Raw genomic sequence first — 13,528 nt, 5'->3', positions numbered from 1 at the left:
CTTATTGAATTACTTGCTCGTCAATAGTCTTATTTCTGAAGGTATGAAGGATCGAGGACCAATAGTGTCGACTAGTTGACGTACAATTAAGCAAGCTTTGGGAAAATTCTTGCCCAAACGTTTTTGTCATGATATATACGTTCTACAAATAGTCCTTTGTTCGTGAAAACATCAACGTCGGTAGAAGTGACAGTGCGACTTTTTTAATGCAGCTCCTCATCCCTTATTTCAAGACAGAAGTCTACATCTCTTATTGCTTTTGTGGGTGTAGTGTTTCCATATTGATATGGGCACTTAATTTCTAACAGCCCGAAAGGGTAGTTCCAAGATAAGGACAGCTTGGATTCATTAAGAGTCCTGTGCGAGATACTGACACATCATGCAATTGTTATTTTTATTTGTTTAGTCTACATTATATTTTTTATCTCTGCAATATGAAAGGATCTCGGACATTTTCCTATTCAGATTGCCTATCCAGTTAAGGAGAAACTGACCTAGAGCTAGACTTCTGAAATTGCATAGTAACGATAGCTAAAGACCATTTCTTGATAAATGCGACTTCATTTTACAAGTTTATGAACAAAAAAGAAGACTTTGTAGACATTTCCCATTCTCATTTCTATTAAAATATGAACATGAATCATTTTTACGTTTTAAGCATCTTTCTCCCCAGTGACGCAACAAAATATTTCACATGCCTTTGTAAGTAATTATTATATAAATGTTTGCTGCAAAAATGGCTCTTGGACACAGGGGGGGGGGGGGGGGGGGGGGGGGGGGGGGAAGTGTTTAAAATTGAAAAAAAAAACTACGTACAGGGTGTCGGCAAATGAATTTTATTTCATGAATTTTCAATTAGGTCTGCTGCCTCTTGACAATCTGAGTCTATTGACTGAGTGTCATCAGGATTGAGACAACATCGTCTGTCGTAAGTCATGAACCAAGCAAGTGGCTTAGACACATACATATATATGTGTCTTCAACTTAAACATGACAAAGAGATATAGACGAACTTTTGTGGGAATAGTGCAACTTTGGTGCATTTTTATTTTACCTTTTAAGCGAACCTAGAATGTATTTAAAGAACAACATTTGCTTTAATTCGAACCAAAGAACACTGGATCCAGCATCCAAAACTCTAACAGAACTTCTTCAGTCACCAACTCCTGAACTGACCCTGTTGCTTCGAGAACTAACACTGAGGCCCGTAAAACTAATACTTACGCCCATAGAACCAATACTGGCGTGCCCAGAACTAACATTGAGACTCCCAGAATTAACGCCAGCGGTGGACGGATAGCTCAGTGGTTTGCACACTGGCCTTCCAATCATGAGTTCGGGGGTTCGATCCCCGGCAGCTACTCGGGAATTTTCAGAAACGCGTTTCAGTGTCTCCTATCCAACTAGAGGTGTACTGGTCAGGAACCCATGCAATCCTTGCGTGTATCAGTGCTATACACTGGGCATGTTAAAGAACCAGGCTGGCTATTCGCAACGAGCTAGGCTAAGTTAGCCGGACAAGCCTGTATCTGATTTCTGATCTCTCTGTCATGGGGGCTTTGTCTCACTCTGTCCCTTTGTTCAGATCGCTCTGGAGGATGAATTATGCGCCCTGTATGGCTGCATTTGAACTATGTAAAGCGCCTTTGAACATGAAATTGATCATTAAAAGGGCGCTATATAAATCTGGTATAATAATAATAATAACAATAATAATAATAATAATAATAATAATAACACATATTCGCTTACACGTCTGAAACTTATTCCAAAGCCGACCAAACTGCTAATAATGCCCTCAAAGAACAAACACAAACACCACAAGAATATCTACATAAATGTTTATACTAGCTATTGAAGTTCTGTTCCACTGATATTCTGCACCAGTCGATATTTTATTACTACAATGCATTTTTATGATGTTTTATTTTCTTCTTTTTTTGTATTTAAGTAACAGAAAGCACATTTAAATGTTTGCTAGACATTAAAAATATAAGCTAAATGTACATGACTCAGTGGCGTAGCCGCTTTAATTTCAGTACAACAGGACTCTACAGATAATGTAGGAAACTGAAAAAACTTAACACACCAAAAATGCAATATTAAGGGACCTTGAAAAGAGCAACATGTGTCATATAATGCTAAAAGTAAGGCACCCCTGAACCCACATGGGCATAGGCAGTCTCCTGCACCCCTCCGCTTAAACTGAAAAAGGCCAACTACGCCAACGTATGGCCTCTAACCACTGCGTGTATTTAATATTTATTATAATTCTCCACATAATGCCCGGTCAGTATTGTACATGTGTAAATACAGTTTAGCAATAGATGTATAGAAAACAAACAATAGGCTATGATCAATGCATCAGTTATTATGGGCACTCAGGTGGAAAGATCTATACTACAGTTATGGGACCAAAAGTTTTGTTCCACATTTGTTTTTTCCTTTTCGTTTAAAATATCGATTAAACTGATAATCTGCATTGTATAAGTTTATTTATTATGTTAAAATATTTCATAATAGATATGCCTTAAATGCCAATGCTTATTTTAACAAAAATACACATTTTTTCCCAAAATATGACCCTTAGTTACAAACTATTCGAATTTCAAGAAAACGAATATGAAATAAAATTATTTTTTGTGACAGTTTGATAGGAATATAACTTTTTTTTTATCAGTATTTGAAGCCATTATATAAAACTACCTGCTATTGAAGTCAAGAAATAGCATTGAACTTTGGGCAAATCCCTAGCATAATGTCCGATGTCCTTGATGTTACACGTTGTTGTTTGTTTGTTTTGGGTTTAACGCCGTTTTTCAACAGTATTTCAGTCAAGTCATGGAACGGCGGGCAGTTAACCTAACCAGTGTTCCTGGATTCTGTACCAGTACAAACCTGTTCTCCGCAAGTAACTGCCAACTTCCCCACATGGATCAGAGGTGGAAGACTAATGATTTCAGAGACAGTGTCATTTATCAAATAGTCACAGAGAACATACGCCCCGCCCGAGGATCGAACTCACGACCCAGCGATCCGTAGACCAACGCTCTTACCTACTGAGCTAAGCGGGCGGGTTTGATGTTACACGTGATACATCTTTGCATGTAATTAATTTTTGACACTTGCTTCACTTGACCGTTTTCTATTTATAACATCGCCAAACTTTGATGCTGTAAGTCTATTTTTACGCATCTCGTGCCATTGTTTATTCTGAAACTGAACGATAGGAATTTGTTCAGTCTCCTTAAACCTGACTTTTGTTATGTCCAGTGATTGCAAGTATGTTTTGCTTGTTTGATAAAAGTCTGGTTGTCATTGTAACAGAAAGGATAAACGTGAAAAATCTTCTAGTCCAAAACCACAGTGCCTTGGGCTTTATTATTTTGTATGTAGCATAATCTAGGGATCCTTTACCAAAATTGTTCAAACTTTTCCCTATGGCCCCGCACTTGCAGTGGTTTATACAGACTTAAATGGAAAAAAAATCTTCTTGTACAGTACCACAGGGTTAACGGCTTTGATATTTGGTATGTAGCATCATCTAGTCGATCACATATAGTCCCACCCCGTTATCACAAGGTTTATATAGAGCTAGTTAGGGGGAAAATTAGAAAATCTTCTTTTACAAAACCACGATGCCTAGGGCTTTGATATTTGTATGTAGCGTTATCTAATAGCCTTTTACCAATATTATTCAAATTGTTCCCCTAAGGTCAAATATGGCCCCGCCCTGGGGGTCACATGTTTTATATAATCTTTTATAGGGAAAATGTTGAAAATCGCCTAGTGAAAACCACATGATCTAGGGATTTGATATTTAGTGTGTAGCATCATGTAATAGTCCGTTACTAAGATTGTTCAAATTAATCCCCATTAGGTTAAAAATGGCCTCGGAGGCATATGGTTTAAATAGACTTTAATAAGAAAAAAGTCTTGTCTTAAACGAAAAATGCCATATAGCTTAGATATTTAACGTGTGGCATGCTGTAGTAGTTCAATATTGTCTAGTGGTCAACTATCAAGTTTGTTCAAATCATGACCCTTGGTTTAAAATTTACTGCGACACGGAATCACCAGTTTTTACATTTGCTTATACAGGGAGGTCCCTTCTAATAATTTCTATTCTGAAACCATAAGGCCAGATATTTGGTAAATTGCATGATGTAGTAGTTCTCTACCAAGCTTGTACAAATCCTGACCCTGGGGTCAATAAAAATTATATGCCAGGCCAAGGTGATCCTTTTATACATAGACTTATTTGTTTTTGAAGCAGTGGCAATTAAATTTGAACCTTAAGTATAATATTTGATACAGGTGTCAATACTCATCTTGAATAGTCGTAATCTTGACAAACTGACCTACTTTTTCGGTTTTGAAGTAACAGCATAGAAATTCGGACCACATTTTTAACTTTCGAAATAGATTTGAATACTCATCTAGAATAGTCTTACTTGGGACCATCTGTGTTTTTTAACAAGGTTTTTTAAATCTTTTTTATCAGTAAAATGGTAGATTGTTTCTTCCTAGCTCCACAGAGCCCTCCATACAATGTGGAAGTAAGTGATATTGAAACCACATCATTTAGAGTGTCTTGGGAGATGGATGAACCTAGACCCGGACAGACCAACTTCACAATTACCGTATATGCTGATAAACCAGCTACAACAAAAGAATTCTCAATAAAAGGTAATGCATACTAATAAACTTATATAACTGGTTCATTTTTTTCTAAGGAAGAATATTCACCCATTGCTGAAATGAACCGGGAATTAACATTATTGAAAATATATCAGTCAGAACGTCCTAGCTAAACATAACAAGAGAAATTTTCACGATGAAAGTTATGTAACTGCTTTTCCGTTGTATAATTATATTGATAATTCTTTTTAAAAGCCTTAACTCCTAATCGTGGTAATTGTTTAACATATTTTTATGATTTATTTAAAAGCATGCAAATAATCAGTATCGGTGATTATCGGTATTTTGAAAATTTGGGCAAGTAAAATAAACGGTTTGTATACTAACTCCTAGTCCAATTGCCTACAGTATTAGGTTTTAAAAGGTATACAAAAACAGAAGAAAATAATTCTGCTAAAATAAAATATAAAATATAAGTCTTTTAGACAGAGTAAGCACCACATCATCTTAAAAATAAACATGACAAACTTATAATCTGTATTGGCGAGTGTGATTGAATTCAACGAATTTTCAATAGCAAAGTGTAAATAGAAAATATACAAAACATTCCGTGATTAAATGGCTTATACTTGGTACAGTTTTAATATTAAAAAGCATTCCTACGCTTCAAAGAAAACATTTCTTGTATCCAAGACAGGACTTCCCAGGATTTTTACTGGTCCAGACCTGGAAAAACTCGTCTTACACCTCGGGTGTAAGGTTAATCTCATGCTGTAATTAATAACTGAATGCGTGCATTTATGCGCTACTATAATAAATTAATGCTTAAAATAAAAGCTTTAAACTTTTTATTTCTTCTATTACAAGGAGGATACAGCATGCAAGAGAAAGAATCTCACTAGCTGAAGGTGTGGATAGAAATATCTTACTAGTTACCGCCGTAATAGTTATACTCGAGTCAGATGTTTCCATCCATACCTTCAACCAGTGAAAGCTTCTTATAGTCCACATTACTGCTATTATAAAGTAAAAAAATAGAAAAAATAAGTTTTTTGTCCAATTTACATCTATTTCGAATAGTTACTTTTAACAGCTGTAACATTAATAGGTACGTAAAGTCATATGTGCTATTTACCTGGCCTGGTGATAATTAACGTGTAATACTTGTTTCATTCAAGGTTTTACCACAAGAAGCTTCGTTGCTCAGGGTTTAGAAGAGTACTGGAGCTACAGTGTGACTGTGACAGCCGCTACATCAGTAGGTGCTAAAACATCTGATGCAACACTGCAATACAGGACCCTACCAGCTGGTACGCTTAACTTTTAAAAAGAATATTTACGGCTTTAATGTTTCAACGAGAATAAACGTTTGCAAAATAGATCATTAGAGGACACAGATGTTGTATTCTGTGGTAACTTTTGGTATGCCAATGCTTCTACATAACCATTATATAGATGTAAATTCCAGTAAAGATATATCAATTACTTTGTGTTTACTGTTACAGCACCAGGAAAGGTTTCCAATTTTGAGATAACAGCCGCTCCTGGTGGAAATTATGCAAAAATGCAGATTTCCTGGAATGCCCCTGATATATTGCAAAGGAATGGTGTTATAAAAGATTATAGCTTGATATATTTTTCTTCAAAAGTAAGTAGAATGTAAATTTCCTAAGAACTCATTTTATACCCAATGTATTTGGTATCGGATTCAGTGGTGCTAACGGTTTATTCTTTTCACATAAATCTGGAAAATAAATGGGACTTATTACAAGTTATACGAGTTTCAATGAATCACATCTCCTGAAGAATACATATTTCCTATTAAATTGTTACAATAGAAGCATTATCAATACCAATACCAATATCAAAATGTTTTATTACATAAAAAAAATTACAATGTTTATAGTAACATATTATTTCAGAATATAGTGCGTTTTAATCGACCTTGCGGGGCTGGGTTTCGCGACGGTCCATAGCATAATTGTTCAGGATATGTAGTATATTCGGCAGCCAGATTTCTGATTCAGTAGTCATCTACCTTACATTGTAACCAATGTAGCGTTGCATTTTGTCGTTGGTAACGGAAGTAAACAATTAGAGATTAACTCCGCCCCGCCAGGTCGAATAAAACACACAATATCAGAAAATCAGATGAATAGTTAGTCACTAGGTAAGATTGTTTGGAATGTCTTTCCTTAGTATGTTGAATTCATTACTTTTAAACGCAAAATACATCTTAATTAACATACTCTGTCCTTTCAAGAAGTAGAAGTAAGGCATGTGTGTTATCTTATTTGCTAGGTCTTGTAACATAACCATGTGTTTGGAGACTTTTTAAGATTTTGTCGAATAATATCAATACAAAATTATCCAATTAATCCCTGATAATGTAATTGCAAAACAATGCGTGAAGTTAATCGATCTTGTCGTTTTATAGTTCAAGAATACACCGGTGAAGAAGATTTTGGCACATACGTTTGTAGAATATCATATGTACACAGCAACTGTAGATGTAGTACCAGGGGAGATATATAGTGTTGAGGTATTCATTCTTGTATCGTTTTCAAAATCAATAAATGGTCGACAATCATATTACATCGAACTCGGATACCAAGTTAAAAATATTTGGTTGATGGTAGATTAGCAAAGAATGAATTCAAGGGAACACAAATTGAATGAATGACACGCCGGTTTTATATTTTATATCTTCACACAAAGCATGGTTCTCAATGAATTAATGGAGCCTGATAATGTGCAGACTGGAGTCTTGTAATATCAGACTATAGATATAATATCAGATATAAAGAATATCTGCCAATAAACATGTTATATTGAACAAATAACCTTACCCGAACATAAGGTCCTGTGAAGTTTAAAAAAAACAATTAGAATCAATTTTGCAGACAAATCTCTCTGTGACCTTAATACCAAGTGACCAGTGAACACTAACTTGTAATGTCTGGCATAGTTATAAGCTTTAATGATTATTCATTTACAGGTTTATGCTACAAATGAACAAGACTTGAAAGGTGCAAGTACGACAAAATTTATTCAAGCACCTACTAAAGGTTTGTACTTCAATTAGTGTGTTGTTTAGTGACTTTTCATCTAGTTACTACACATTTCCATTTAATAAAAGTTTTTTTTTGTGTAGTATGAATTATTGCTGACTAATTATACAATACAAGATGTAATATAATTTTAATTACCAAGGTGATGTTAATCACATCTCGCCAATATCAGGATTACTATTTTGAATCCATACTGTTTCTGACAACTATGGTTTCTGACAATCACACACATTATGGAACTTTTAGAACTTCTTAAATTTTATGCTCCAGTGTTATCCGATTGTATAGTGACCGTCTTTATGTTTATCACAAGTGTCTTGATTGTGAAACGTACTTGTAGAAGACAGCACGTGTTGTTTTCTGAAATATTTGCAATCAGGAAAAGTTCATCCGTTCAAATTCGTCGGTACTTACGGCTTTCGAAGTAATGATTGTTCTTCAAAAATGTTGTGTCATATATAATAGAATGGTTTAAAGAGGTGATAGTCATACAGAATAATTAAGGTTAAAAGTCGCATTTAAAATCAGTAACCATGCTTAATAACCCTTTTAACGACAAAATATCGGTTATTAAAATCTATGAAGTTAAACTGTGTAGAATAATTAAATTCGATCAACTGTAAGCGCATTTTAGATGTTTGATCACAATTTGCGTCATCCAGCTAATACTTGCAAAACTCATGGTCGTATTGAATATGTACAGCATGATAACAAAAACTAGTAATCCGTAATTACAGTAGAGTGCTTTAAAAATATTACGCCATAAATAGAGCTTGTACTTGAAATTGTATTTTTAACGCGACCCCTGGTACGAAGCTGGTAGAGTTAACAGTAAGCCTCAGATTTTACATTGAAATTTGGCGTTATGTGATGTAATAGTGTTACCGCGCCAGGTTTGAAAAATAAAGTGCAGTGTCTGCTTTATCATAATTGTATTATTAAAAGTTTATTTGTATTTGGTTTGATTTTTATTTATCTCGGAATCAATTTCAGTTATATCCTGGTATCCACTCATATGTCGATTTATGTATTAATGATACAGTAATAGCTTAGTACTTTAAATTAATCAGTTATAGTCATGTCTAAACATATTTTATTTTCAGGAAAACTCCTTACTTAAACTTTTGAAGTATTGTATTATTATGAATTGACACTTTATATTAGGCATCATGATCACGTCATTAAGCGACTGTACTGTTACAAAGGTATCACTTCATTATTGTGTGAATTTAAGTATATGTTTCATTTGATATGAATATCAATTTACTATATAATAGAAAACGCTGTTTTGTTTCTGTATTTACCATAACGCCGTGCATAGGCTTATCACTTAATGAACACATCGGTGCGCACTTGCAAAGCTATAAAACACTGACATTTCCTGATGCGTGATCACCTGCCATGATACCTTCAATTTCAGAAAAATCTAGGACAGGCTCTGACTGTGACGGCGCCAAAAACTCGATTATTATAGGCATTGTACTAGGAGCATTGCTTTTAATTGTGTCTATATATGCTGGGTACGCGACACTTGTGATCAGAAGATATAAAACGAAACAAGGTAAGTTTGGTAGTAGTGAGAAGCTAAGGAGTCTCCATTAAACAACGCTCTAGAAACGACGAGGGAGGAATGAAAACCTACTCAAATTTAACCTCTAAACTTAAAGATTCATTTTATTTTAAATGTATTTATATGGATCATCGCAATAGTTTTATGTCAACCGACTGTCTTTTGTCAACACTTATGCTTATATATCCAAATGTATGTCTTTGTATTTGAAACATCCTGTTTGTCGGACGCCTAATTATGTGTGACGATTATGATATTTTGTCAAATTGTGAGGCTATCTAAATAGTATATTGTATCTTAGCTACACTGTTCTTATGAAAAAGTTTGATGCAAACTACTTTTATTTACTGTCAAAATAATATGTCAACCAATCAACAAAATTTAGCATGATAAGACATTATATTGACAAACTTTCAACACAAAGAGCTAGTACCACCGCGTACATGTCGCGTCAGAGGCACATATATCGTTAATTAGGTTACGCTGTCCTGGTTAGCGATACTTTACGAAAGGCGTTGATGGGAAAATTTCATCTGAGGCACACCTCTCTGTGGTTTTATTTGTTTTAATTGTTAGACTTACTCCAAAAGCCACTCTCTCGAACTGCTGTAACAGTTACTGTCTGTCCCGGAGCCATGATGCCAATTTTCATTTCACCATAATATTATAGCAACAGCCGGCATTTTGTCCATATGGCACTGGTCAAGTGTATTGACGCGTTGCAGCTGGCCTTGTAGAAAATGTCGATTTATCCTTTTATGATAATGTGGAATATACAATTTCACTATTCCAAGATTAGCGGCTAGACTGGTTTTAAAACAAACCGCTTTACATAAACTCTTGCACCACGCAAAAGACATAGAAATACAACTAAGTTAGAAGTAACAAAATTCAGTACCATATTCAAAGTAAGAACATCGTGAAGTCGCCGTGAGATGAAAAAGAACACTTAATTTACATAATGATGTTAGATATAGAACTTAAAAGAAATAATCATGATGTTAGACACAAGCACGTAGACAAAATAATAAGTTAAGAACATGCTCGTCCGTATGGTTTTCCTGTGTCTAGGATAAAGATACTCAAACAAATACACTCACGCATGCACGCACACGCGCGCACATTACTACATCACTAATATTTATTTTACTGAACAAATATTACAAAAGATGCCAATTCCTTCCACCACATCCACAAACACACAATTTCGGAAACATTCATCTTGAAGAAGTGACGAGAGTAAGCGGACTGTAAATCTTCATTAAAAGTTATAACACGAATTAATAACTAAATTTCGATGTCGTTTTAATTTAGTATATTCTCTGTCTGAAGAATTAAGTTATTCATTAACAATATTTTTTCAGAGTTTCCCGAGTCAAGCAAGGCAAGGACGTAAGTATTTCCTTTGTTGTGTCCATCGATTAATCTGCCAAAAAACCACATACCTTGAGTACGAGTATGCTATTCAATATTCTAGATGTTTATAGTTCGTCCAAGCATTTGATCTTGCATGTTGTATTTACAGCAGTTGCAACTAAATTAAGTATAAGACTAATTTTTAAGCAAAATACATGTACTGTTTTAAATAACTGAAGAAGTTGTTATTTGATGGTTTTGTAGTTAAATTGAATGAGATGACCTAGATTATACGATGCACTGTATATGTTCTTTTTTGTATCACTGATTCCTAAAAGTGACTGTTGTTAATGATGAAGAGGTTTATTCAGTGTATAATGATTAATTTTTGCATGTAAGATGAAAGGAGAAAAATATACATAGTTCTATTGTCAAACAATAATAAAAAATACGATATATCATGTTCATTTTTATTTCCCAAAAATACTTGCAATTGGTAGATAAGCAAACAATTGTATCATTAAAATCTATACGAACATTCTTTGGAAGTATAGAATGCAACCAAGCAAATAATAGCAGATCCGGTTCGATTAATTTATGAGAGGCAATGAAATGTGCAACACTGCTCAACCCCCACCCCCAGCAACGGCTTAAGTGGATTTCTGTTAAATACAATTCACAATCAACTTATTTTCTTTGGCGTTTTACATACGCAATGCAATATCGCTTCCCTATTCATTTCATTAACCTGTTTACAGAAAATAAACATACAAGAAAACTTTTGTTGATGCAGGACCCTGTTACAATATACAAAAACATTCCAAATCGCCTGGACGCCTTTGGGGCCACGATGATGTGAAATTATTTCGCAAACATATAACCTCTTTATATTGTTTATTTTATAAATGTAACTTAAAGCAACTGCCGCAACGGAAAGCTCTGGCCGCTGGAAAATTTAAAGATTTTATATACAATTAGTGAAACACAGCGAATTACTTTCATGAACCATCAGTTTAAGGTCGTAAATTTTTTTTTTAAGTTCATCCTTATTCAACATAAAATGTTTATTTTGAATAATTCTAATATTTTTATGTGGTTTCACAGATCAGTTGATTATCGATTATGGTTTGAATGCGCATGTTATGCTTATTTTCGTTTTGATAACCACGGCTAAGTCAGAGGGCACATCCAGTATTAACTTATAAACTCAGTGAGAAATTTGACTATTGGAAAATCCAGTATTTTGCAAATCTGTTTTTGGGTATCAATCTCAGTATTTTTATGTTTATCTATGTTATGAGTTTTATATGTTGATGAATTTTTCCAGTATGTTGCTTATATGAATTAAGTGTACTTAGTGAAAATTTCAACGTTTTATTTTAAATAATTTTTTGACATATTCCAACATATCTTAAGGTCTGGTTAGCTGAGGAAGAGCGAATATTTATATAGCTGTATTCAGCGCTTTCACAAACAAATCTTCATTGTTTTTTTTTTCAGGAAAGAGCGCAGAGGTCCAATTTATGGTAACGAAACGTTCATGATTGGCGAAACAGAAGAAATTGATTCCTCTGACCCAGCAGCAGTCAGACATTCTGAAACAGAATACACCAGATTGGATGACAATACAAAAGATGACAAGGGAACATATGATATTATCCAAGCTATGTAAAATGGCCGACGAATTCGTGACTATACCTAAAGAAATGAGAACGCACATAGGGTCAATCATTACTTTATTGTATGATAATTTCTGGATCGGATCGGAAGGCAACTACTTTGACTTAGTTATATGAAGATGGGCTTTTCTGTTTGATATCCCGTGTTTTTTAACCAGTTCGACTTGAATGCAAATTTCCAAAGACCGAACAATGTTCGTAATCGGTGTGCTGATTTGTCAGATAAATAACATTTTTGTTTGTCAAAAGCTGATATCTGATATGTCTGTCTTTGATAATTTTCTTCTTTTCTCCTCCTGAAGCGAGTTTCTGTATGTGATCATTGCACAGAGAAGTGTAGCGCTTAAAATGTATATACTTATTTCATTGGATAAAAGTAAAAATAAACATCAATTCACGCACGGCTTACAATAGAGTTTAGTGCTAGACAGTTTGAAAGCAAAAGTGCTAAATTAAAGAGTGGATATTTAGATATTGTTTGTACATGGACATTTCCAATAGTCGTTGTATATGATGAACCTGCGTTAGTACGGGTGATGGCTGTCGAACAATATAGAGGAACTCTCTCTTTCTTGCTATATTTTCCTCTTTGTCGATTTACGATTATTTTTCAATCATTAAAACAACTTATTTTAGTGAATCTATGATGTGTATCTAATCTCAGTTCAAAGTTATTTTTGTCACCTTGTAAACATTTTTTTCTCAGATTATCTCACTCTCTTTTCGTCCCTCTCTCGATCAGTTTATAGTTAAAATGTTATTCATAGACATATGAGATGTTTACAGTCTGTTAATTTGACTTCATGTTTGCTAATGTTGGTATTACTCGTGGCCCAATCCATTTGTTTATGTTACTTTTGTGTTCATAGTATTGTTTATATGCCTATATAACAAATGCTATAAAATACTATTAAACTATTTAATCCTAAATTCAAATTTGCGTATCTCTTTCAATGTTCATCGGAAGATATAGAACCACTTTTTATTATTTAGAGGAAGATATAACACTACGCATACTTGTACACGTATTAAGGTTGCCTCAGAAAGTTTGTATATTTTTAGTTGGTTTATATTTTTCTTAAAAACGAACAAAGCGCTAGTATGTATCTTTAACTTTTAGAAAGTCCCTACTACCATAAGAACAGTGGTGTATGAATGCTAAATTAAGCGGAATTTTTTCAAAAAGGCGGTCACGAATTAAATAAATCAAA

At 34.2% G+C, this 13,528-nt stretch overlaps 1 protein-coding gene across 1 annotated transcript in view; it reads left to right on the top strand.

Annotated features, from left to right (window-relative positions):
- The window catches only part of LOC123552062 (receptor-type tyrosine-protein phosphatase F-like), a 56,625-nt gene extending 43,372 nt beyond the window's left edge, over positions 1-13,253 (top strand). The window contains exons 4-11 of the mRNA XM_053541524.1: positions 4,531-4,689; positions 5,820-5,951; positions 6,147-6,289; positions 7,079-7,183; positions 7,640-7,709; positions 9,133-9,273; positions 10,647-10,674; positions 12,139-13,253. Coding sequence (XP_053397499.1) covers positions 4,531-4,689; positions 5,820-5,951; positions 6,147-6,289; positions 7,079-7,183; positions 7,640-7,709; positions 9,133-9,273; positions 10,647-10,674; positions 12,139-12,310 — 950 coding nt within the window. The 3' untranslated portion in view covers positions 12,311-13,253. The remainder of the gene's footprint in view (positions 1-4,530; positions 4,690-5,819; positions 5,952-6,146; positions 6,290-7,078; positions 7,184-7,639; positions 7,710-9,132; positions 9,274-10,646; positions 10,675-12,138) is intronic.
- Positions 13,254-13,528: the final 275 nt, after the last annotated feature.

Source organism: Mercenaria mercenaria, chromosome 4 (assembly GCF_021730395.1).
Source record: "Mercenaria mercenaria strain notata chromosome 4, MADL_Memer_1, whole genome shotgun sequence".
Classification (NCBI taxonomy): domain Eukaryota; kingdom Metazoa; phylum Mollusca; class Bivalvia; order Venerida; family Veneridae; genus Mercenaria; species Mercenaria mercenaria.
This window is presented reverse-complemented; position numbering and strand designations above follow the sequence as displayed.